Source organism: Emydura macquarii, unplaced genomic scaffold, assembly GCF_026122565.2.
Source record: "Emydura macquarii macquarii isolate MOO-44397 ecotype Brisbane River unplaced genomic scaffold, CSIRO-AGI_Emac_v2 contig_1644, whole genome shotgun sequence".
Classification (NCBI taxonomy): domain Eukaryota; kingdom Metazoa; phylum Chordata; order Testudines; family Chelidae; genus Emydura; species Emydura macquarii.
Genome location: NW_027131781.1, coordinates 20,487,966 through 20,511,917, shown reverse-complemented (window position 1 = coordinate 20,511,917; position 23,952 = coordinate 20,487,966). Strand labels below are relative to the sequence as shown.

Sequence of the window (23,952 nt, the reverse complement as noted above, 5' to 3'; positions counted from 1 at the left end):
CACAAGAAACAGGGGTGCAGGAATGGGAAAAGCCTGCCTCCATGTAAGCTAAAGAAAGACTTACAACTAATGGACATTGTGGACAAGACGAACGTCACTAAAGTGACTTAATTACATATGGTTATTAAAACGAGATCTAAGCAGAAGAGAGAGTTGTTTTTAAAATGAAGCTTTAATAAGTGTATAAAGGAGAAATTTATGAAAAGCAGCAGAAATCAGGGTTACGAACTTTACTTTTAAAAACCCCAGGTATTTAAATTACAATAAACCAGTGGTTCTCAACCTGTGGCCTGCTTGCAACCCAATCAGCACACAGCTGCGCCCCATATGGCATCCTCAGGGCGATAACTATGGTGGGGCAGAAGGGGCACTGCCCCAGGCACAGATCCAGCGGGGAGAGAGGGAGGTGTGTGCGCAAGATCGGACCCAGCATCAGCCCCCTGGCAGGATGGGGCCCAGCAGCATTGGCAGGAGGCCTGGATGCTCCGCACCCCTCACCCCACAGGATCATGGACCCTGAAGCAGGCTCCCTAACACTAAGACTGCAGCAGCAGGCAGGCAGCCCGGCTGAGCTACATGCAACCAAGGTAAGAGACCAGCAGACGAGTAGAGGGGAGTTCAGCCGGTGTATGGGGAATAGACTCAAGGTGGTAGTGGTGGAGGGAGGACAGACGGACTAGTGGCAGGGGTGCTAGAGACTGGGGCAGTCCCTGGATGGGGAGTTTGTGTGTTGGGGGGCAGTCCTTGGGAGGGCAGTTCCTGGGTGCCAGCCCAGTGTGTGGGGGAGCCTGGAGGGACAGTCCCAGAGGGGCTGGGGGGAGACCTCTGGGAGAGGGGTCGGGGTGCACGGGGGGCAATCCCTGGCTAGAGGGGTGCCCTGCACTGGGCAGGGCTCCCCATCTTTGCAGGCAGGCTCTGCAAGCGTGCTCTCCGGGTGCTCAGCGCGAAGTGTGCGTGGCAATATACTTCACCATACCACCCTTACAGTAAATTAATTGGTTTTAACAGTTACTGTTTTGAAGTATTTTGCAAATTTAAAATGCTCTTGGTAGACACTTGCCAGTGTTGAAATGAAAGGTACTACAGCGATCTGAATCCTAATGCTGTCTTGTAACAAATACGAAACCTTTTTCTTTTTTGTAGCTGTACAGTCAGTATATCTATTGTGTGGCTGTGGCCCACATAACACAGAGAGAGCGCTGCATATATGGCCCATAATTGCAAACAGGTTGAGAACCACTGCAATAAACCATAAGAAAGAACACTTTGGAAACTGAAGCGGACCACATTACAACTAAAAGCCTCATCAGCATTTAGGCTAAGATTGTGTTTAAATAAACAGTTTATACTCAAAGGAGTAAAGATAAAAAATATCCACCACACTATTACATGAAATTGGTATTAAGGCAAAAACTACATTAGTGAAACAGCACTCTGTTGAGAAAGGGTATTGGGAAGCTTTTATGACAGAGCGGGAGTACCATATGCTACATCTATATTATGCAATTAAGCCACTGCTTCTTTACAGCTGGTTTCTATTCTGAGAAAGGAACAAGTGAAAGCTAGGTAACCTCATGGAGAGACACTCTCTCTGCTGAGGTCACACAGCTAAGAGGATTACCAGGTCAAAATTCCACCAGATGTAAAGAGGTGTTATTTTGAAAAATCCTAAGAGAACACGTGAACTCTTAAGTATCATTACAGTTACAAAGGAAAAAGTCATTAGAACAGTTTCTCGGTGTCTTAAGTGTTCAAAAGTATGTGTGTAAAGTAGCAATTTTGGTGGTTTTTACTTAGAAAGCAAAAGCACAGAACTGTCAAAGTGGGGAAGACTTTGAGAGTGCTAAATTGGTTAAAAATTAAGATGAGCAAAACTAACTATCTTTAAAAGTTTGTATCTAGAAGACATTGGACAATTTCAGGAACCACCATGTTCCTCAGACAGTACCCTCTTTCTTCTATGAAGTCAGGATTCCACTGAGCAGGAAACAGATCACTAATATGGTGGAATTTCTTACAAACCTTCGCCTGCTTTACTAGGTGGAATTATGTTACAAAAAGATTGCCACTGCTCTGAGAGGTTTATTTAATGGATTTTGGTTAAGAAAGATTTTAAGCAAGTCCTCTTTTCCCTCTTCCAACCACATTCAACCGTTACCAGACTCTGTGAAAAGTCAGTTAAGAAAGAACACCACCACATCTACTGCTATTTCCTACACTAGGAAAATCACGTACGGTACATCAAACAGCTATTCTGAATATCAAGGAGTTGCTCTGAAGTACTCAATAATAATAATGAAGCAAGAAAAGTTCTACTGTCCTTATATTTGTATCCTTTTGTGGCTCCACAATTGGTAGTGTGTAGTCGAAGAGAAAGAATAAGGTATTTAGAGGGTCATGATAAAACCTGAAGTCTGTAACTGCTCCATCCAAGGCACTCATTCCCTCCTTTGTTTCCTAGCTGAATGTAGCGCTCTCTCACTCTCTATAAAACAGGCATGAGCAATAATCACTAGTTTCCCCAAAGACTATATGAGCTTACAGAACAAAACAACTATTTTGTTCAATATAAACTCTTGTATTTTCACTCTTGTACCTTCTAATTTTTAGTTACATCTGAAGTTTAGAAAACATTTACCTCTCACTATTTACATATAAATATGTAAGCATTCTTTAAAAATGACATTTCTTCTCTGACATTTAGGCCTCCAACATGCCAAATGAATGGACTTTTTGCTCTCACAGCAAAAATCCTCTGCTGTATCCATTAATTCATGAAATCTCAATGTTTCAATGAGACTAATTTACAGACCTAAGTTCAGGGATAAATCTTGTTTATAATTACAGTATTTTAACAGATTACTAGAAGCTTAGAAATAATTTAATTCACCGAAATAAACCAGCATACTTTACTGTCCATAGTCTTGTAAATGAAGAATATTTAGAAAAGCCAGCTTGCAACTGTAATATTCAGATTCTGACAATCTTTAATTACAAAATAACAGCTTGAAGAGCTAAAATACCAATATCAGACACTTACCAAGCAACATTGCTAACTTACTGTTAGCAACATTTAAGCATCTTGAAGACTCTACATAGTAATCTTCTCCTGATAAAAATTAATTTTTATTTATTATTTGTATTCGCATAGTGCTGCCCTAGAAGCCCAAATCATGAACCCGACCCCACTGTGCTAACATTAACAATGAAACTGACAGAGGAGATGGTTACCATAATACTCTAAAAATTGAAATATACTATACCAGGTTTAAAAGAGTCATTATGCAGCCCAATGCAGTGAGTGTCGGGGCACATAAACATGCCCATAAAATTGAAATATCTTTAAAAAGTCACTCAAAACAATTTATTCACACCTGAATTACAGATCTGAGTGGAAGTTTCCTTTATCAAAATAACCTCATGTTTACTTACATCTTTGCTGTAAAAGAACTGTACAATATATATATATATATGAAAAGTCATCAGCTTTCCTGTTTCCTCAATTTTAATCATCATCTTCCTCTTCGTCACTGATCACATATTTCTTGTGCTTTTTACTCGCTTTGTCATCATCCTCTGCTTTCCTCTTTCCAGAAGGTTCACCTTCCTGTGGGCAAAACACAACATATTTCAAGCTAAAACGAAAAATTCACTGAGTTTATTTCTGTGAAGAAAAAGAAAACTGCCTCCAGTTTTAGTCCCCTTTCATAGTACTGAGACTTAAGATTTTTTTTTTTTTAATATGGTCAGGACTCCTGACTCCTCCAACCCCCACCACACACTCTCCAGTCTTACAGGATCATATAGAAGATGCAACTGCCTTGCAATTACACTTCTTCCTGGGCCAAATTTGGCCCAACGCAAAAGCAGTCATGCAAAACATGGACTTCTGGTGCGCTGAATTTTATTTTCCACATTTAGCAATTAAGCACACAAGTTCCAAAGCAACATCTAGAGGTATAAAACTTAGGGTTCTGTGACCTGTCTGTGGGACAATGGCCATAGAGCCATTTGTTCTGGCATTAGTAGTGTTAGCAATTTTTTGAGGAAATTTACTTTTTGGAGTGCATCTAAAAACACCTATGTTACATGACTACAAAGGCTAATGAGAATTCTTTGCAGGGAAGTCCTTCTCTACAGTGGCTGTAGAATAAACTGTTGCTCATTAGCAGAGTCTGCCATTAAAAGACCAAAATGCCAAAGACATCAGCAGCAAACACCACCAAAGCACGGCCAGTGAGTCCCACAAACATCCTGATGTAGGAAATGTGTATCACCTGACTGTTTGCCCCCACTCCGTGGGGAATACTAGAGAATATGCTCTTCTTTAGGTGAAAGTACGACTCTTGCAATTACACAGGGAGAGCAAATTCTGCTAGGTATTTATAACTATCAGCCTTAATGTTGCTGAGGAAATATAGGCTAATAGCTGACAGACTGTTCTCTCGGTCTCTCAACAGCCAATATGGCTGCCACAGAACAGCAACAACCATCATATCTGAAATTATGTCGGATTAAATTTGTTGTATTTGACAATTTTGCAGATGACCATACAGGATGACATTAGTAACTTCAGCAGTGTGGGATTGTAAACTAGTTTCTATTCTGACTTAATACATGCCCAATGATCAAAAGAAGAAAGGCACTTTTAAATAACCATATAAAAATGGGTTTTTAAAAAAGATAAGTTCTTCACTAATAATAATGCTAGAACTAATGTTTTGAGAAGAACTCTGAAACAGAGCTTAAGTGTCAGAAGAGATGTAACGTCCTACAAAAATCAAAAGACCAAAAAAAATGGGAAAGCCAGAATGCTGAACATTAGGTCTAGGAAATACATTTATGGCAAATAGCAAGATGACCACTGCATTTAGTGCTTCCCCAGAAATATGGCCTGACCACAGTCCAGGGACCAAAAAACCAATGACTTCTAATCTTATATTAGATCTTGACTGACTTTGAGCAAGTCATTACAATTCTCAGATTGTTTTCCCAACCATAAAGTGGGAATAATACTATACTTACCTACCTCAGATAAATATTGTGAAGATCTCTTCAAAATACTTGGAAAACAGTATGCTAATTTCGTAAATGCCAAGTATTTTTAGCAAGTTAGAGAATCAGAAATCATAACATGATCACAATTAATGAGATCAAACAAGCATTATGAATTATCAATGGGATAACTGTCTGTCTTTCTTATTTTAAATGATAGATCCAATAGATGATCACAAATTGAAATTAAAACAGAGATCCTTTAATAAAAGGTCCATATTAAACAGCACGTGAGAAAATGTAAGGAACTGAAATCAAGCAACTCCTCCATGAGAGATATAAGGCCACCTCTTGCAAATCTGTAAAATGACAAACGGAAAGGTTCACCTTTAAATTATTTTGGATGATGAATCAAAATTTGGAGGGGTATTAGAGGATGCAGGCAAGTTAAATGATTTTTATCTGACAGTAAAACAAGTCTTTCTGTTTTGTGGAGAAGCTCCAGTTTTATGTACGTTGATCATTCTGGATATGCTCTTCTCAGATAGGACACATTGATTTTTCCAAACTCAGACAGCCAAAGCACTACAAACTAAGTTGCATTACAGTTATGAGGGTGATGAGGCACTCATTTGGGAGGGTGGGAGGAGAGTCTGTATAGCTTGGATTAAATCATTTTCTTAGACATATATTGGAAGGTCTTTAACATGAGTGGGGGGAGTCAAAGAGAAGCCACTAATACTGATGGCCAAAAATCAGTGTTTAAAAACATGGAGCTACAGTATATTCTGGAAGACTTCAGTAAAGCTGTTTACAAGAAGGCTCCAATCATTTGAATTGAGGTGACTTGATTTGATCTGTGAAGAACTGGACACTGTTGGGTTGGGAAAGGGAGAGGAAAAAAGCATAGGAAATTATGCTGCCCCCAAATACAAAGAAGTTGTACCAATTTAACTTAAATCGGTTTAGAAACAGATGCATTTAATCAGCACAGTGTCCTTGTGTGGACAGTCTTTAATCAGTTTAAAAGTGCCTTATATAAGCTTAAGTGAGTAAGGAATCAAGTTAAGGAAAGTTGATACAAAGCATTTACACCGAATAAAGCCTGTCCACCCAAGTGAAATCAGTACAACTTATGTTTAGAAAAGGCCCAAATCCCTGCCTCTGTTCATAGCTTTCCTTGCAGCTGCTTGGTAAAATTGACAGCTTCAATGCTGCTAAGAAGGTGCTAGTTAGAAGTAGGGAAACTAACTCACCTTCCTGCTACATTAATTCACTGGCCAGAGTTACCCTATTCCTCAATGGCAAGTGAGATTTTCAAACTTTGGTCGAGTCAAAAAGCATGCTCACTAATGAAAAGACCTTGATCAGTCTACAGTGAGATAAAAAGTAGTGGCTAATCAGAGTGATACAAAGATTCACTAACCGGACCGTTGATCATATTGTTATGCAGTCTGCTGATGCATTACTTGTCCACTTTGCTTTTAACTACAGGGCTAAAATAGTTAAGATGCTAAGCATAAAGTTTTTAAAAATAATTTGTAGTGGAGTGGAGTCATAGCACACCAAAATCAGGGTTACCATGTGTTAACTCCTATTTAATTTACATGAAAAGTAGATTCTATGTGTTGGGTATTTAGTTTATAAATTTACAGTATGATAATCATGAAATAACTAGCTTTGGATTTAATAGCTAAAGTGACTGATTTATGGAATAGCTTTTAGTATTTTCTTACTCTGTTTATTAATTTTATGATATCCATATTAAGTTATATTTTATATATCCCCCTTTATGTATTTGTACTGGTGGTTTAAATGCTTGTTCCTTTGGTGCAAGGCTAAAGCCATATGAATAAAAATCTAACTTTATAAACAGATTAATTTTCAATCAAGTCTTTGGGTTCAAACGCTAAAATACCACACTTCAAGAATTTCAATCAAGCAGTCACCTAAGATTTTTCTATAAGCTTAAGGTTAAGACAACAAAAGTACAAAATTAAGTGATAGAATGTATTCCTTTATTCTAAATCTATAGATTTAAGGATGTTGGAGGAAAATATATAACCATATGATAAAAGTCTCATCTACATTGTAAAGTCAACCATATCAAAGGGACCCATGTTATAACAGTTTCCCCTTCTACCCTAACATGGCATCTTATAGTGTGAACAGGATCTAACTAGACCCATGAATTTTGCTAAAGCCCCCAATTAAGAGACACTTTAGAACATGGTTATGTCCTCATTCAATCTACATAGCAATACAGAACTAAGCACAATAAAGATAATGGATTTCAAGAACAGCACAACAAAGATAATGGCAGTAACATTACTTCTCTCTTCCACTACACTTAAGGTTCACTGCTTTTTTAAAAATTAATATTTAAAGTAGTGAAAACTAACATGGGATTTAAGAATTCTATTAAAACTCATTTCTGCTCAACTTAATCCAACATGACAAACTGACATCATTATAACTTAGAATCTCAATTGCAGCCCCTATCTGCATTAGTCACCTGAAGAGACATCTCTCTAGTACGCATATTTCAAAAATGCTCACTTCACAGTATCACAGAATTTCCCTAAATTACATTAATGGGAATATTACTTGCCTTTTATCAATATGCTGCATCACTTGATAATTTGATACCTGACAAAGCACTTCAGCATTCAGCTCCCAACAACCTTAAGGTTTGTGTGTTGGACTAGACAGCCAACGTCACTGTGCAAATTAGTAAGGTATTACTGTATTTGACAGATGAGTGCAGTGCTTTATGTATGAAGATACATATGGGTAAATGCCTCCAAGTGTCTATTTAAAAACATACAAAGTGTGCATTGCCAATCAACATTGCCACATTATATTTTTAATGTTTGAGCACCCCTATGTGGCAATGTTATGAATTTCAGCCTTAAAATCAAATTGTTTTAAAATGGAAGGTGATGTTGCTCAAGCAGCACAAGGGATTAGCTCACTACTCTATCACCTCTGGGGAACCAAAATCAAAGCCTAATTGAGATCACAAATGAAAATGAGTTTGGTGTTCACATATCATAAAAGAAACAATTGTTAAAATCTGCTCAAGAGTGAAAAAGGATTGGAATTTCAGTTCAGGTGTAAGGGCATTAGCAGAGTCAAATGGGGCTACTTGCACATACAGACCTACTCAGATCACGTGCAACTAAAGACAATGCTTTTATAGTACCTCACTTTCCACAACACTAAATTCACTTAAATTCAAAAATAAACACTATCAGAATACTTTTAACTGAACAAAGCTTTCAATGATTTCCTTTCAGTTATTTCACCACATCCCAGTTCCTTTTAGTTATTTAATACAAATGCCACTCTACTAACACTGTAACGGGAATAATCACAGACACAGCAACACGGAATGGAATCCTAACCAACATCACAGTTTAAGCCACTGGGTTTGGAGAAGATTGGGAAACAAATGTGCAATACACACATTCAAATAACTTTTGGAGGAACAAAAAGTTTAATCTTTCAATTTATGAAAGATTTTCCATATTATAAGATCACGTACATCACATTGCAAGCTATACTGTATACAAATCAACAGTCATATTGAGATATAATGTTGATGTTTTAGTAAGTAATTATGGAATTATAATGTATGTTCACTAAAGTGAGATAAATATCAAAGATACAAAAAACTACTTATAATTAAAGAAAAAATATAATGTTTTATATGAGAGCCTAAGAATTTATACTAATGTAGTTACTTCAGTAGTCACCTAATCATTAGGGTGATACAAGAGGAACAAACAAGGAGTGATGGGATGAGGTTCAGTTGAAAAATTTCAAGCTGAATATGTAAACAATTTGCAATGGTAAAATCATCTCCTAAGGGAAACTGTAGAAGCAGAAAAACTGTAGACGCTTCATTGTTTGAGTCGTTTAAAAATCAGGATTGAACAAAGCCCTGGAGAACATTCCGCAAGCAATAATCCTCCACTGACCTAATAAGTCTTTCATTTTTAACGTCCATAGATTATGCTTCTGTATAGATTATAACATTTTATTTGAATTAAACAATGGACATCAACAGGAAATTAGGAAGGTAAGATTAAGCAAGATTGTCCAAGTGCAAAAATAATCTTTTTATCTCTAACGAAGTAAACTAGAAAACCATTAAGATTGTGCATTTCTAGCACCCCTTTCTCTGACCCACGCAATCAAGGCGGCCATCATGTAAATGTCAGCAGAATTCTATCAGTTGAGCTCTCACTACAGGGCCAGGATGTTCTGGGTTTGAATCTTACACCAATATTTTGACTCCAAAGAAATTATGACATTGCAGTGCAATATTGGATGGAATTGTGTTGTTTAGAGATAGAGCTCTCATAATTTTAGGGGGAATAAATAAAAAAGGCAGAAACCTTAATATTGTAGCCAATATTTCTCTTCATGTTAGAATGTCTAGGACTGTACAAGAGCCATAAGTGCCACAGCTCTCCTTTTATCAAAGGATTAATAGCATACCAGCATTTAACTCTTCCTCTTAAAAAGCACTGAATTATGAATAGTGCTGTGTGAAACAGGATTCCCCTCTTACCAACCGTACTGTCATAAGTTTATCTGGGGTGGCTGGGGAGAGGAAGACAGTATGGTCTGGTAACCAGATTACTGGACTGGGATTCAAGAGACCTGGGTTCTATTCCTGGCTCTACTTACTACTGGCTTGCTATGTGATCTGAACTAAACATGTCAAACGCCCTGAACCTCAGTTTTCCTATCTGTAAAACAGGAATGATGCTTACCCTCCTTTGCAAAAGGTTTTGAGAACTATGGCTAAAAAGCCCTATATAAAAGCTAGGTATTAATATTATGGAAAGCATGTCAAATTTAACTGTAGCTCAATTCATGGGTCCACAAAACCTTGAAAAATGTCATCGTACAAGAACTTAGCTGGATAAACATGATGTATCAAGTCATTCAAGCAGAGAGTAGTTGTCATTTTTCAGAATAATACTGAAAATTATAAAAACAAAATTGTTCATTTTCAGTCAACCAGCTTTTACCATAAAATAAAATGCTTCTCTCACCTCATCACTGGTTAGTTTCTTTGCCTTAAGTAGTCTCTGTGTTCTGTCTTCATCTGATCCCTCATCACTGTCTGAAGAATAGATCCTAGCACGTTCCTCTGAAAAGAGAAATTAACCTCAGTAAAGACTGGTCTCCAAATGCCAATCCCTTCCAAAGCACCTTGAACTATACTATCACATACACTGCGTTTCCTTATATTTTCCTCAATAACGTTCCAAGATCTCATCACCTGAGTGACAAACTATAAAAGAACACACAAAATATAATTAAAACTGAGCCTTATTTGTAGTTTCCTTTTTCATTCTGCACTACTCTAAGAAATCTGTTATTTCATCAGGTCTATCCCATGGATCAGGCTGCACTCATTGGATACTTGCAATAAAAAAAAATTAAGATTTTATTTATACCTCTTATACCACCTTTATAGCGGTTTTTAATAGCTGCCAGACTGATTGCCTCTTCTCCTTCATCCTCCTCATCGTAACGATCAGGTTCTAAATAACTGGCACTCAGCCCACGCTGGTGCTGCTTCTCCCGCATTCTCCGCTGCTGGGATTCTCTGCGAATAGAAGCTCTTAACCGCTCTTCTTCTTTCTGTCCAGGAAAAGCAGCAGAATGTAAGGGCCTGAGGAATATACCCAGAGGGGCTGTTTCTCCAATGCCCTGCACCTTGTGTAGTCATTTTACATGAGTGCAATGAAAATGTCAAAAGCTATCACATCAGAATGGTACAACTTGATGCTCACTTTGCACTGCCATAAATAACTACACAGAGTGCAGAACTATGGAGAATCAGGCAGAGCATTTTTTATATTTGACATCTCTCTTGGTTGAAACATTTATAGCTTTAAGTTTCTTTATTTAACTTTTTCCTTAATGCAGATCAGAGTTAAAGGCCTAGTTTCCAAAATTACAAAATCAGGTTTGTGAATGTTCTAAGATTTTAAAAAGTTTAAAGATAGAGGCAACAAATGTAAAGTGTACCTATGACTAAGCTTAAATTCTTTATAATCACATAATATGCTAGGAGAAAATGTAACAAAGTTACCCAGCAATTCAGAAACAAGAAGTAAATGGCTAAGTTTTACCTTTCCTATATAGAACAAATGTGATAAACACTGATTTGTTCACCCCACTGTGCCAAGAATGCCATTTTAATTAACAATACTTTTACTGTATTGTTATTTTCAGTGAATTCAATATTTTGAAAATATTTACATCTATAGCATCACACTAACATGAATGTTTGAGTAAATCTGGCCAATCTCTAGATTTTTGTTTTCTTCTTAAAATTAAGAATCATAACATATTTACAGTTGTAATATCAAAGCAGTAATACAAATCTCAGGGCATGTTTACACTGACGGCGGCAAAGTCGCCGCCGCCAGATCGATCTTTCTGGATCGATTGAGCGCTCAGTGTAGACCCACTCAATCGATCAGGAAGTCGACTGAGTAAAACCACACCCTCAAGTAGCGTAGCGCTGCGTTGATGGGAACGCTGTTCCCGTCGGCGCAGTGCAGTGAAGACACCGCGAAGAAGGGAAGCACAGCAGTCGACGTGAGTTATGCAAGCTACTCTGTGTAGTTTGTGTAACTCCCGTCGACTGCTGCCGAATCTCCAGGTAAGTGTAGACCAGAGCTCAGAAGCAGCAAGGGGACCATGCTTTGTAGCAATCATCATGCTTTTCTCCCCCCACTACTGAACATTGGGAAAACTCTGGATATGGTTCAGCACCTCTTAGCCCCTCTGCTTTAAGGCTAAGCATGGGAATTTTCTGGCCAAAAGATTTGGAATAGTGAAAGGGAGAGATTAGAAGAGAAATAAAAGGGGCTAGACTAGAATCAGGCTAGTTTCTTTAATTATGAAATTACAACTGGCTCTATAATGTTGTAAGGAGGCACAGCATTCCATGAGAAGGCAACAAAGGGCTGACATAGATAATCTCTGAATAGAAGGATTAGTCCCCTTAGTAGGTCAACCCGAAATGGCAGACTTGGGAATTAATTCTGCCACAAAACTGAGGCATATCTTACTGTACTTATTATACAACTGGCTACTATGCTCTCACACTTGACAACCAACTTCACAGAATATACATTAATATATGCCCGCATTTGGGTCTTTGAACATTTATCTGCAAAAGACAAAGTCATCCTGTGGATGGTGCTGTCTGTAGAGTGATGCCTATTAGAAAACTGTTATAGGTTAATCACTTCTTACAGGGGCACTTCTGCCTTCTCAGCCAAAGAGGCAGTGTTTACCAAGCTGCACGGAAAAATGATAAAGGAACAAATTCTTCCTATTCATGCATATATGAAGTGCCCATACAAGTTAACAAGTACAAACTTACACTGACAAATGCACAGTAACGTCAAGTACAGCAGCATCTAGACACTTCAGCCGGGATTGAGGCCCCATTGTGCTAGGCCCTATAGAACAATGGAGTGGCAGCTGCGTAGGCCATTGATGAATTTGAAATCTAATTCTGAATGTGCAAATTAAGTACACTCAGGCCAGATAAATATGAATCAGAAAGTCTGAATCGTTTAGTGACTGCTGGAGAATACAACATGTTACCTTAAATGAATGTGTGTTCCATCCTAAAAATGAAGCCTTTTCAAATTTTTACTTTCAAGGGGCTCATTTATTGTATTCTTAAAATTTGTGTTTTTATTTCTGAAATGTTTGTGTTAACTGGGTATTTTACACTCTTACAATTTCTCCTCTTAGCTTACAAGGCAATCACTGTATTGGGTGCCATATCCACAGAGCATAAAAAGGGATGTTGATTGAATATATTTTTGTGATTTGTATGTCAGCACCAGAGGTTTTATCTCAATTTATTTTTCTAAAAGCCAGTAAATACCCAAGAATTTTCAGACATGGCATTTGCAATTTGAGATGAACAAAGGTAGTTCTACGTTTAGGTCAAAAGAGTAATAAAATTCCTTGTCACAATCAATACCTTAATCATTTCTGTGCGTTGAGACTCTGGATCACGACCAGCCATTGGCAAGATACGAATTTTTTGAGTCTTTGAACATCTATCCGCAAGAGACAAAGTCATCTTCCTGTGGGTGGCACTGTCTGTAGAGTGAGGCCTGTTAGAAAATTGTTATAGGTTAAACACTTTTACAAGGGCACCTCTGCTTTCTAAGAACAATTACAGACATGCCACAGATACAATTGGGAAATCAAAGACTCAGCTATACAAAAGCAAAAATATTAAACAGAACAGATAATGTGTACAGCAGCTATTACAGTACACAAGAACTATCAGACAGGAGATTAAAATATTTAGCAAAATCATCCTTTCCGCAAGAAGTCCTCCACATCCTCTTACACATCTAAATATTCCTTCTTCCACTTCACACTTCTGGTCATAGTCACCATCTTCATAGCAGTGAAGTATCACATGGAGTTCCCCCCCTCCCCCAGAACATCAGTACTCTTTCTGATTCACACAAACTTTACATTTTAAAATTTAAATTAAATATTAAAATTACAGACAAAAATATAGGTGGCCTAGCTAGTGCAGTAAATAGCATACTGGCCTTTCAAGCCTGGAGACTTGGCCTCAGACCTACCTACCTTAAATCGCAGGTCTATTCTGAAAAGTGAATATTGAAAAACGGCACCACCTTACTGAATAGCTCAGCTCCCTATGTACTCAGTGAAAGTGAAACAGTATTTGTATTTGTTTATTTACTATTATACGATGGGAGAGGAAAGGGAGCTGGCCTGCATTTTGGCTCACACATTTATACAATTTTTAACCCAGTCCTAACTGCAGACCAAATTCTGACCTCATTTACATTTGTAAGAAGGTGAGACAAACATGGCTGCCCCGAGATGCCACTTTAGGGTCATTTTTCAGAGAAATCTATTTTAGGTTTCAAGTGTAGCTGGTATGCTCTTCATGGTCTTCAGGCTGATTATAAATTCAAACAATTTGGCAGGCTCAGTTCAATTGATATTCAGCTCCCAATACCAGTGGTCAGCACTGAAGACAGAAAGCTTATAGAACTCATGACTGAGTTATAGTTAGGCGTACACAGTGACACCAGCCTTACTTTTCAAGAGCCAGAAAATTCTTCTAAAAATAGTGTTTTTTAAAAACTCTTCCATACAAAGCGTAGTAAAACAAAAACTAGTAATCCATTACTTTACCAATTAATCTCCACATTTTAATACTCAAATATTTCATACCAAAAAGCTGTATTATCACTTCAAGCTCTGCTAACAAACTATATGTTTACCTGAAGGTTAATTTAGTCTTGAACACAGCCTGACCCTGTAGACCAGTTCCTTGTCTGATAAACAGATGGTTGTGATCTCCCTGTAATGGTGCTTTGTACACATCAAAGACTTCATTGCCCAAATGCAGTGACATGCTTAAAAAAAAAGATTCACATATTAGTCATTCTGGTATGGAGGAAGCCTTCTCATTCCCTGTTTTTTATGCATATGTGTATTGAAATATTATTAGCTAAGTAGTACAGTATAAGCTCAAAGATATGAGAAACAATAGTTCCCAATTGCAAAAGAACTTCACCAAATTTTACTCACCCCGCACTTTTATATACGAGAACATCTGACAGTTGTTTCCTAGTCTAGAAAATGTAGACAAGCCTAAACTAACCTTCCATCTGACCATTTGACTATCCGTGCATTGCTTTCTCGAATCTCAGTTCCTTCTTCATCTCGTCGCATTCGCCAGCGTATGGTGTTTTCCACCTGTTGGAACAGAAAGTCTGTAAGCATGTATATAAAGTAAAATGTAAACTAGTTTTAAGGAACATTGTAAAAAAGATATTCTTGGGAGGCCAAGAATCACAGTGCCAGTAGTTAGCAGAATCTTCTGCATATGCATGGTAAAAGAGAAGCTTTTGCAGAACAGTTACAAATCTTCACTGCATCTAAATAAAAAATTAGATACAACAACAGAAAACAGTTGAGTAATTTCTATCAGTGCTGAACTTGCTTATTTCTTGGTAGAATAAGAAGCAGGTGATGTCTATGAAAAGTGTGACTCAAACTACCACTTCTTAAGCCCCTCCCTGGTTTTTTGTTTTATATAGCAGTTCGAAAGAACCAAAGAGGAAAAAGGTGAGATATGGAAAGACAATTATAGATATACCTTTAGTTTTAATCTTGTTCTACCTTCTTCATCGAGCATCTCCTCATCTTCAAATTCATCCTCATAATATTGAGGATCAAAAGGTCTGTAATAAATTAGACAATGTATTCTTTATTCACCCCTCTTCTAAAAAAGCAAAACCATGTTATTCTAGGATTGCTAAAATAAATTTGTGATTCAGTTAAATTATGTATTACATACAACTATAGACAGTACAGCCTTGGTACACATACATTTATTTCTGCAACCACGTAATAAACTGGAGAGGTTTTACACCAACGAAGACCTGCCCTAATGTCTCCCACTAATATCAGCTGCAACCACTTTTAACATTTTAAACCTCTGAATAGCTTTTTGTAAAGAAAAAGTCTACCTCAAAGGTGGTGTCCGCCTCCGAAACCCCAATGTAACAGAGAGGAGATCAGGCGTGAGTCTAGGACTTGAAATGTTCAGCCTGGTCCAGTGAGTTTTAAAGTGTGATAAATACATTGTGAATGATCAAGATTAGGATGCAGGAATTCCTGCCAGGACAACGTTCAGATAAGCCATCTTTCATATGAGCCTGACTAATAGGTGTCAGATTTGAAACAGTCCCACACCAAGCCCATCTGAGAGAAAGGAAAGGCAGAAACATTTCTATTTCCCCCCCACTAAGCCTGACAGCTGAAGGAGTCTCTATTCCTCTCCCAGCTGCTATAAAGGAAAAGAAAGTGGCATAAGAGAAGCTGTTAGAATGCTAAATTACTGTTATCTAAGGCCTGATCTACACCAGAAAATTAGGTTGGTTTAACTACATTGGTCAGGAGTATGAAAAATCCACACCACTGAGTGGCATTGTTAAGCCAAACTAAGTCCCCATGTAGACAGTGCTAGGAATTTTTCTGTCGACCTAGCCACTGCCTCTCAGAGATGTAGATTACCTACGCCAACAGAACCCCTCCTGTCAGCATACAGTGTCTACGCTAAAGCATTACAGCAGCACTGCTGTAGCATTTCAAATGTCTACAAGCCCTTAGTCTCCATTTTGGGTAGTGACCTATTAATGTCTCCATCCTGCTGTTGATCATGGCTGTAAACAGGGTTAGTAGGAGAAGCAGTGAAAGTGACCAGAGTTGTCAGTTGCACTTTCCTACAGTTTGAGAAAGCTATCAATTGCTGCAGAGCACTGAAGTAGTCTGTCTGCAGATTCTAGAAGTCAGTCCATCCTGACACACACAGATTCACATCTGGAACTTTGTCTTCTCAATCACAAAGGCTATTGGTTCACAAATCCTTCCTCGTAGTCCACAGAATAGAACATTTTGAAAATCAAGCAAGGGAGAATTAGGATAGAGGTGGTCTAAAAAAAGAGTTAGCTTTCAAAGTGGTCTGTAGCAGGAGAATGGGAGAGCCACCGAACTGGAGTATGTCAGGAACAAGCCTACATTTACAGGGAGATGGACACCTTTTACAAACTCCAATAATATAAGTCCCAGGTCAGTGGTATGTTTAGAAAAGGCCAGACCGAAAAAGTACTTTGTAATTTGTTGATGTGCAGTTGGAGCCACACACAGTAGTGTTATATGGAGCTATATTTTCTAACAAATTTTGGATAATTTCTGTGGTTTGGGTTAGGCAGATGGTCAGTCTGAATGATCATAATATAGTCTCTTTTGGCTTCAATGGATAAAAAATAGTCCTTTAGCAAACAGATGAGGACAACCTTATTCTAAAATCCAAAGTAGTACTTTTCAAAAACATTTTTATATCTATTACATTTGGCTAGATTAAATATCTTACAATAAACTAGAAGATTAAGTCTCAAATTCTGAATAAATAGGAACACTACATGTTTAGAACTCATGTGATAATCTTAAAAGCTTGTCTTTAAAATACTATGAACTCATTAGGACAAGGCTTGACAAATTTGTTTTGGAGCTAGGAGCCAGTCCAAAAATTAAGGAGCCAGACAACGTAGGCTCAGCAGCGAGGCGCCCTGGCCAGAGCACAGCAGCCGCCCTCCCCTCCCGGCCCCGCCCCTTCCCCCCGCCGCTCTTCCACAACGTGGGCTCAGCAGCGGGGCGCCCTGGCTGGAGCGTGGCAGCCGCAGCACTCCCCCTCCCAGCCCTGCCACATGGGTGCAGTGGAGCCCTGGCCGGAGCACGGCGGCCGCTTTCCCCAGAAAAATACTAGGCGCCAGACTTAAATTTCTAGGTGTCATGGCGAGCTGGCGCCCTGGGTTTGTCAAGCCCTGCTTTAGGAACAAGTTACTATTTCAATTCACTGTACTTTTAAAACTGATGTTCTGTGAAGATACATACTAAGTTAAAAACCTGAAAAGCATGGACAGTTCTAGTAATTCTATGTAAATTAAATAAATACATGCTTCGTAAACTTAACTTAAGTAAAAGTTAAACTACTTAAACCTATTCCATTTTTTGCTGTGTATTAATCTCAAACACAAGATATATCACAACTATGCGACTCTCTAGCCCACTTTTTACATTATGTTCAGTACATGATTTTTAGATTTCCAAAACAAGGTTGCCTATTGAGAAAAGCCATACATATAAAATTAATACCATCAAAACAGATTTCCTGGATATAGGAAATATTCAGGTCCCCTAAATAAGCGGTGTACTCTGAATAAAATCTCAAAGAAAGATCATTTGGTTTTACAACACATGGTCCATTATTCAGGATGAAAATATCAACATTCACAAAAAACCAAAGGAGTACTGAAGAAAGGCAAGACAGCTATAAATCCAGGAGAAGGTTGCCATGCAGCCACAGACAATTAAAAAAAAATGTAAAAAGGACAATTACTCATTTGAGTTGCACTAGTTTTTGTCCTGATTTAGAGAAGAGTGAGATGACAAATTTTACAGGTTGACCAGGCTAAAAATGGCTAATTTCACAGGATCAAATTAGTACAAAATAAAAGGAGTTATTTAAAATTATAAAATGCATTACATGTATCTAACAGGTTGAACCTACACATTTACTTTCCAAGAAGATAGTAAAATGAAAGTGATTTCAATATCTGATCAACTATATAAAAGGATGCACCCCCCATGTTAATTATATTTAATGTGGTCAACAGAAATTTCATTGGAATAATAGAACAAAAGCAATATAGGGAAATACTAAGTGTGCAAATAAATAATTAACAGCTTTAATATAGACTCCAATATAGTATTACCTGGGCTCCACACTGAGGAAATTTGGCAGCTTCACAAAATACAAGTCATTTCCTAAGTCAGTGTTTACTTTTGGTATTTCTACTTCTATTCGTGTTTCTGGAATAGGTTCTTCTTCCTGCTGCTCCTGATTCAGTCCATTCTCATCCTAATGGAGTAGCAAAACCACATTATATTAGATAGGTGAAAAAAGCCAGGCTATTCAGGTTCTTCCACTGATCTCTTAATTTTTGCTATGAAACAAACCAGAAATCAATCAATCAACCTCTCTCTCTCCCCCACACACTCTCCCTCCCCCCCCCCCCCACACACACACGTAATTGGATTGTGCAAAGCATGCACTACTAAGACAAAAATATCATACAGTCAAGCATGCTGTAGAAAGTGATTTCAGTTATGAATGTTAGCTCGGGGTATCAAGAGAGTATGGAAATAAAAAAGCATGGGATTGATCCATATAATCGGTCTCCTATAGGGCACTGAAGAGCCACCAGATGGTGGTAACTTTGTCTAGACATTGCATTTAGATGTAAATGGATTTGAATCCATTACTATCTATTCACAAAATATTTTTCCAACAGGCCCTATCAAAAGCATCAAGAATAGTTCCAGTACTATATTCTACTTGTTGGCATAATCAGAACAAAGTACTGTCAAAATATATAACCAGAGTGCTAACAGCAAAAAAACAAGTGACTTTATCTTGCTTTGCTATGAATAACAGGTGAAACAGTTAACAGTGATTCTTTCTGCTTGGGCAGTATCATTTATAAATTCTCATTAAATTGTCAGTCTTTCACTAAAGTGTACTAACTCTCAGTCTTCTAGGATCTAAAACTCTATATTAGACTGCCGGGGCAGGTATAACAAGAGGCACGGCAGGCAATTTATTTCAAAGGACTTACAATAGGTTGCCCTGGAGTTGGCGGCTTGTCTTCCTCATCACTCCCTGAAGAAATGTCATCTGCACCTCCAAATAGATCTATTGCATCCCTATGATCTTGAATAGAAAAATCATATGACTATATATACAAAGAGAGAAATTGTTATAATTCTACCATTCTACCATCTAGCTATTAAAAGTGACCTGGAAAGTACAAAAAAAAATTATTTCTTATTTTGTACATTTCTCTAGGATGTACAAAGAAGACTTGAAAAGATTATTTGTCTCTTCCCCACAAAAATGTGTTTAAAACTTAAAAATTCAGACCATATTTACCTTGGAAGGACTCTATAATGACAAAAATACTGAAACCATGACATCATAAGGGCCAAAAGTAAAAGCTGAGCAATCGAGATGGACAGATTTTGGAGCAGATGATTTAAACTTTTGTTAATACCAACTTAACTTCAATGATTAACATTTTGGACAAAGGCAGCCCTTTTAAAGATTTGACACCTCCACCCGTTCAAGTTAAAAGCGTGATAAGTAACAATATACGTATATCCTCAGTCTCCCATAATCAAATAACAGACACTAATTTCCAGGGTCTTTCAGCAAGAAATTAGGATAGAATGATGTCACCAGATTTTTCATTAAAAAAATTAGTTCAATTTGTTGCCAAGGAAACTGAAAGGCTAATAGCAATGGGTAGAAATGACTTAGAACTGTGCAAGCTTCTCCACACAGCTCTATTGCTGCCCCTTAGTTATGATCTGTAGCTCACCAGATAATCAAACACTGGTTTTCTCCTCAGATAATACTACCAATCATAAAGAGTTTTAAAGGGGCTCTGTGACGCATGCCTAATATCAAATAAAATAGAAGGAAATACCGGCCAGTTACCTTTTTGTCCTTCTGCATCACTATCCATTTCTGAATCTGATGCAATTGGTTTTTTACGTTTCATTCGCAAAATTTCATCTTCACTGTCACTGCCTCTTGCAGACTCTATCAAAGAGAACATATATTCTGAACAAATTAAGAACTTCATTCTGCATCTTTTTACATCTCACATTATTCATAACTTGTATTAATAAGAAAACTAATTCAAACAAAGTTTACTGGGTGAATAAAGCTTTATAAAAATACTCTATTACCATTAAAAGTCAGCTGGAACTGATAATTTTATAACCAAATCTGAATCATTTCAAGCCAGGACAACAGAATTGATATAACTATGGACAGGTCAAACAAACAAACACATGACTTAGAGTCCTCATTGTAATGATGACAGTTCAGTCTGTTCAGCATTAAGAACTGAAATAAAGATTTTATTTGGTTTTCTTTATGATAAGACTAGAATCAATCTTTGAGAAAAGATCACCCAATGTCTTCATTAATGGTCCCAGTTATGAAACCACTACAAGAACCCAATGAATGTCAAAGATGACAACATTTTCATTTGTCTATTTACAGTCAAATCATTAACACTGTATTCAATCCTACCAGATTTATGCTCCTGTTCCTCTTCATCATCTGAACGCCTGTGATCTTCATCAGAATGCTGGGCCCTTTCATCATCATCATCAGAGTTCTGCATCTTCTCCTCATCAGAATGCTGGGCCCTTTCATCATCATCATCATCATCATCATCAGAGTTCTGCATCTTCTCCTCATCAGAATGCTGGGCCCTTTCATCATCAGAGTTCTGCGTCTTCTCTTCATCAGATATCGGTGGCCTCTCTTCATCATCTGAGTTCTGCATTTTCTCCTCATCAGAGTTTTGTAGTCTTTCCTCATCATCAGAAATCTGAGGCCTTTCATCATCGTCAGAGTTCTGTACCTTCTCTTCATCATCTGAGTTCTGCGGCCTTTCCTCATCATCAGAGTTCTGCAGTTTCTCATCATCATCTGACTGATCACTTTTGTCCTCTTTGCCCCATTTTTCATCCTCCGAATGTGCTTTTTCAGATCCATCTGCATCGGAGTGATGGCTACCTTCATCTGATCCATGTCCTCTGTCATCATCTTCATCAGCAGCTTCTGAACCACTGTGCTGATCTATATCTGACTGGTCATTATCTTCATGTTCTGAATGTCCCGAAGCATCAGAGCGATTGTATGATCTTTCAGACTGTACGTCGCTCCCAGAATGGTGGGATGCTCCCTCATCCTCACTATCATCTCCAAATAACTCTTTATTACTGGGCTTTACTGCCTCTCTGTCATCATCCCTGTCACTTTCACTTCCAGAAACATTACTGCCAGATCCAGCATTCTCTTGATCAGAGTCAGAGTCAGATCCAGAGTCAGAATCTGCAAAATAAACATTACCCACTTAAGTGATTAAGGGGAAAGATAGCCATATGAGGAGATAATAAAAAGATTAGCACTGCTTAGAAGAGCGTGAAAAAAATAAAAGGAGACATGAGGAATTTTGGTTTTAAAGACTGAACTAGTCTGTGGTCCTAACTGATACAGGGCATCATTAAAACCAAGAGTTTATTAGGAATCAAAGATTAGACATTATATGGATACAAAGATACATTTGATAGAATAAAAAGGGGTTTTTAAACTAAATTTTTATTGTTTATAACATCTTGGGAGTTCAAAACAGAAATTGTGTTCAAATTCAAGTTGCTTGCCCCTCTCCATCAGATGCCCACAGACAGATTTGTTACAGTAGAACTACGCATGAGAGCTAAGTCTGTGGCACTTATTTTTATTCAAGAAAAAATAGCATTTGTTTTGAAGAGTATATTACATAAAAGTGACAGGGACTTTGCAAACAAAAAAAAAGTTTAAGTTTGGGACAAGTCAATCTTGATAATATCCATAAAGAAGTTATTTTAACACGTTTCTTTGAATTGTTGATGACAACTGTGATGTATGAATTATGTTAAGGAACCGTAACCATCATAAATATATGTAAAAAGAGAAAGTAATAGGAATTATACTAACAGCAAATTATTTTTCCAGATAGAAAGGAACAAACAGGAAACTCATGGAATACAAACATATTTAAAGGCTGACTTATCAAACTTGGAATCAGAAACAAATTTGGCAGCAATTTCATGAAAGTCAGTCTTCCAAGAAAACTTACGATGCACCTTCACTAAACTCTCAGTCCTGAAACTGTACTTTCAATTTTAGATGTATTTTAACTAGAACCAATATACTGAAAAGAAAATTAAAATGAAAAATTGTGTATCTAACATAAGGAGAAAAAAAGTCCTAGACTAAATCAGAAAAAAAAGACACTCAGATTTCCAAAAGATGGGTGATAAAAAGTGTTTTTTCTCTCCCCTCCTTTACTATTAAAATATTAATTTTGCACCACACCCAGGAAGAAAATGCTTTGCCAAGGAAATCCAGAACAACAATAACGCAACCCTCAGAAGTGTATAAATAGTAGTTTATATGCAGCAAAGGTTTGCCCTTATTTATGCAGTTCATAAACTTAACACCAGAACAACAGAATCCAGCCACATCAAATGTGTATCAGGTGCGCCTGAGATGTGCCAATCTGTTTCACTAAAGAGCTGGAGTCCTTTACATGATCTATGAAGGAGAAAGAAAGCGGGTGTAGGAGAGAATATGGGGACCCACCCCTGGTAAAACAATTCCCCCTGGCAGCTCCACAGCCGAACACCGGGGCTGGGTAACTTGCTCACCAGCTGTAATTAAGCAGCGAAGACACAGAGCTGTTACTAGCCCTAGCACCGAAACCCCCCGGCTGCAGAGCAGGGGCCAGGAGCACGCGCCGCCCTCTCCCCTGGCAGGGGCTCCCCGGGGTGCAGGCGCGGCGGAGAGGCAGCCCCGACGGGCCAGGGTACAAACAGCAGGTCAAAGCCCAGCCGCCGCTTGCTGTTAGAGGGGCCAGGCCTTGCGGGAGCCCCGGGAAGGGGGGTGGCGGGACTGAGGGGAACCAGACGCCGGAAAGGATGAAGGGGGAAGAGACCCCGGAGCAGGACGGGCCAATTGTTGGGGGACGGGGGAAGGAGGCAAACAGGACAGCGGAAGTTAAGCGGAGGAAGGGGCGAGCAGCGCCTTGGCCTGGCCCTGGCCCTGGCCCTGGCCCCGCCCCCCTGCAGGCCCGGCGCCAGTAAATACCTTTCTGCTCGGGCTCGGAATCGACGTCGCTCCCGAACAGGTCCTCCATGTCCGCCATGGCGCGGGCGCGGACAGCAGACTCAGCCTCGGTCAGTCCCACTCCCCTCCCTGAACTGCCGCAAAGCGCGCTAGGCCAGGCCTCGCCTCCTTTCCGGCGCTGCCGCACCACTGGGGGAACTGGGCACTGCCGCAAAACCGCGGCGCCTGCCAATGACGCGCCTGCGGAGCGACGGGCTCCTCTGTACGGGGTCAGGGGTGACGGGGCGTGGCCCGCCAGCGCGAGGGCGGGGAGTCTTAAAGGGGCAGCGTCATTGTCAGCGTCCCTCGCCTCCAATGCTAACAGAGCCGTACGGCCGGCTGGGACCAGCCAGTCTCTCTAGGCAGCTCCGCCTGCGCCGCCCCGCCCCGCCCCCCACTGGGAGGGGCTGTGCTGGGGGACAGTGAGTCCCATCCAGGGCTCTGGCCTTGTCTACACTAACACAATAAGTCAGCAGACGATAGGTCGACTCTCAGCCAGCGCTGTAATCGCAGCCAAAAGGAGCTACTCAACAGAACTGAATCAGATAAAA

At 38.9% G+C, this 23,952-nt stretch overlaps 1 protein-coding gene across 2 annotated transcripts; it reads right to left on the bottom strand.

Moving 5' to 3' along the window:
• Positions 1 to 153: 153 nt before the first annotated feature.
• LEO1 (LEO1 homolog, Paf1/RNA polymerase II complex component) lies at positions 154 to 23,526 on the bottom strand. Of its 2 annotated transcripts, none has more exons than XM_067555840.1 (12): positions 23,384 to 23,526; positions 20,777 to 21,586; positions 20,174 to 20,278; positions 19,293 to 19,387; positions 18,390 to 18,535; positions 15,209 to 15,293; positions 14,711 to 14,805; positions 14,328 to 14,462; positions 13,034 to 13,169; positions 10,473 to 10,659; positions 10,065 to 10,162; positions 154 to 3,607 (listed from the first exon to the last, which is right to left on the bottom strand). In XM_067555840.1, the coding sequence occupies exons 1-12, from the start codon at positions 23,439 to 23,441 to the stop codon at positions 3,506 to 3,508; spliced, it is 2,052 nt and encodes a 683-aa protein (XP_067411941.1). In that variant the 5' UTR covers positions 23,442 to 23,526; the 3' UTR covers positions 154 to 3,505. The 2 variants fall into 2 exon arrangements, with proteins under 2 accessions (XP_067411941.1, XP_067411942.1); XM_067555841.1 differs by having other exon boundaries at positions 154 to 3,603.
• Between the last annotated feature and the right edge of the window lie 426 nt (positions 23,527 to 23,952).

Excerpts from the sequence above, each read along its gene's own strand:
- LEO1 (XM_067555840.1), bottom strand. The coding sequence starts at position 23,441 with ATGGCGGACATGGAGGACCTGTTCGGGAGCGACGTCGATTCCGAGCCC. Across the intron at positions 15,294-18,389 it reads TTCCTCAGTGTGGAGCCCAG|ACCTTTTGATCCTCAATATT; the intron begins GTAATACTATAT and ends AATTTATTACAG. Across the intron at positions 14,806-15,208 it reads GAACAAGATTAAAACTAAAG|GTGGAAAACACCATACGCTG; the intron begins GTATATCTATAA and ends CTGTTCCAACAG.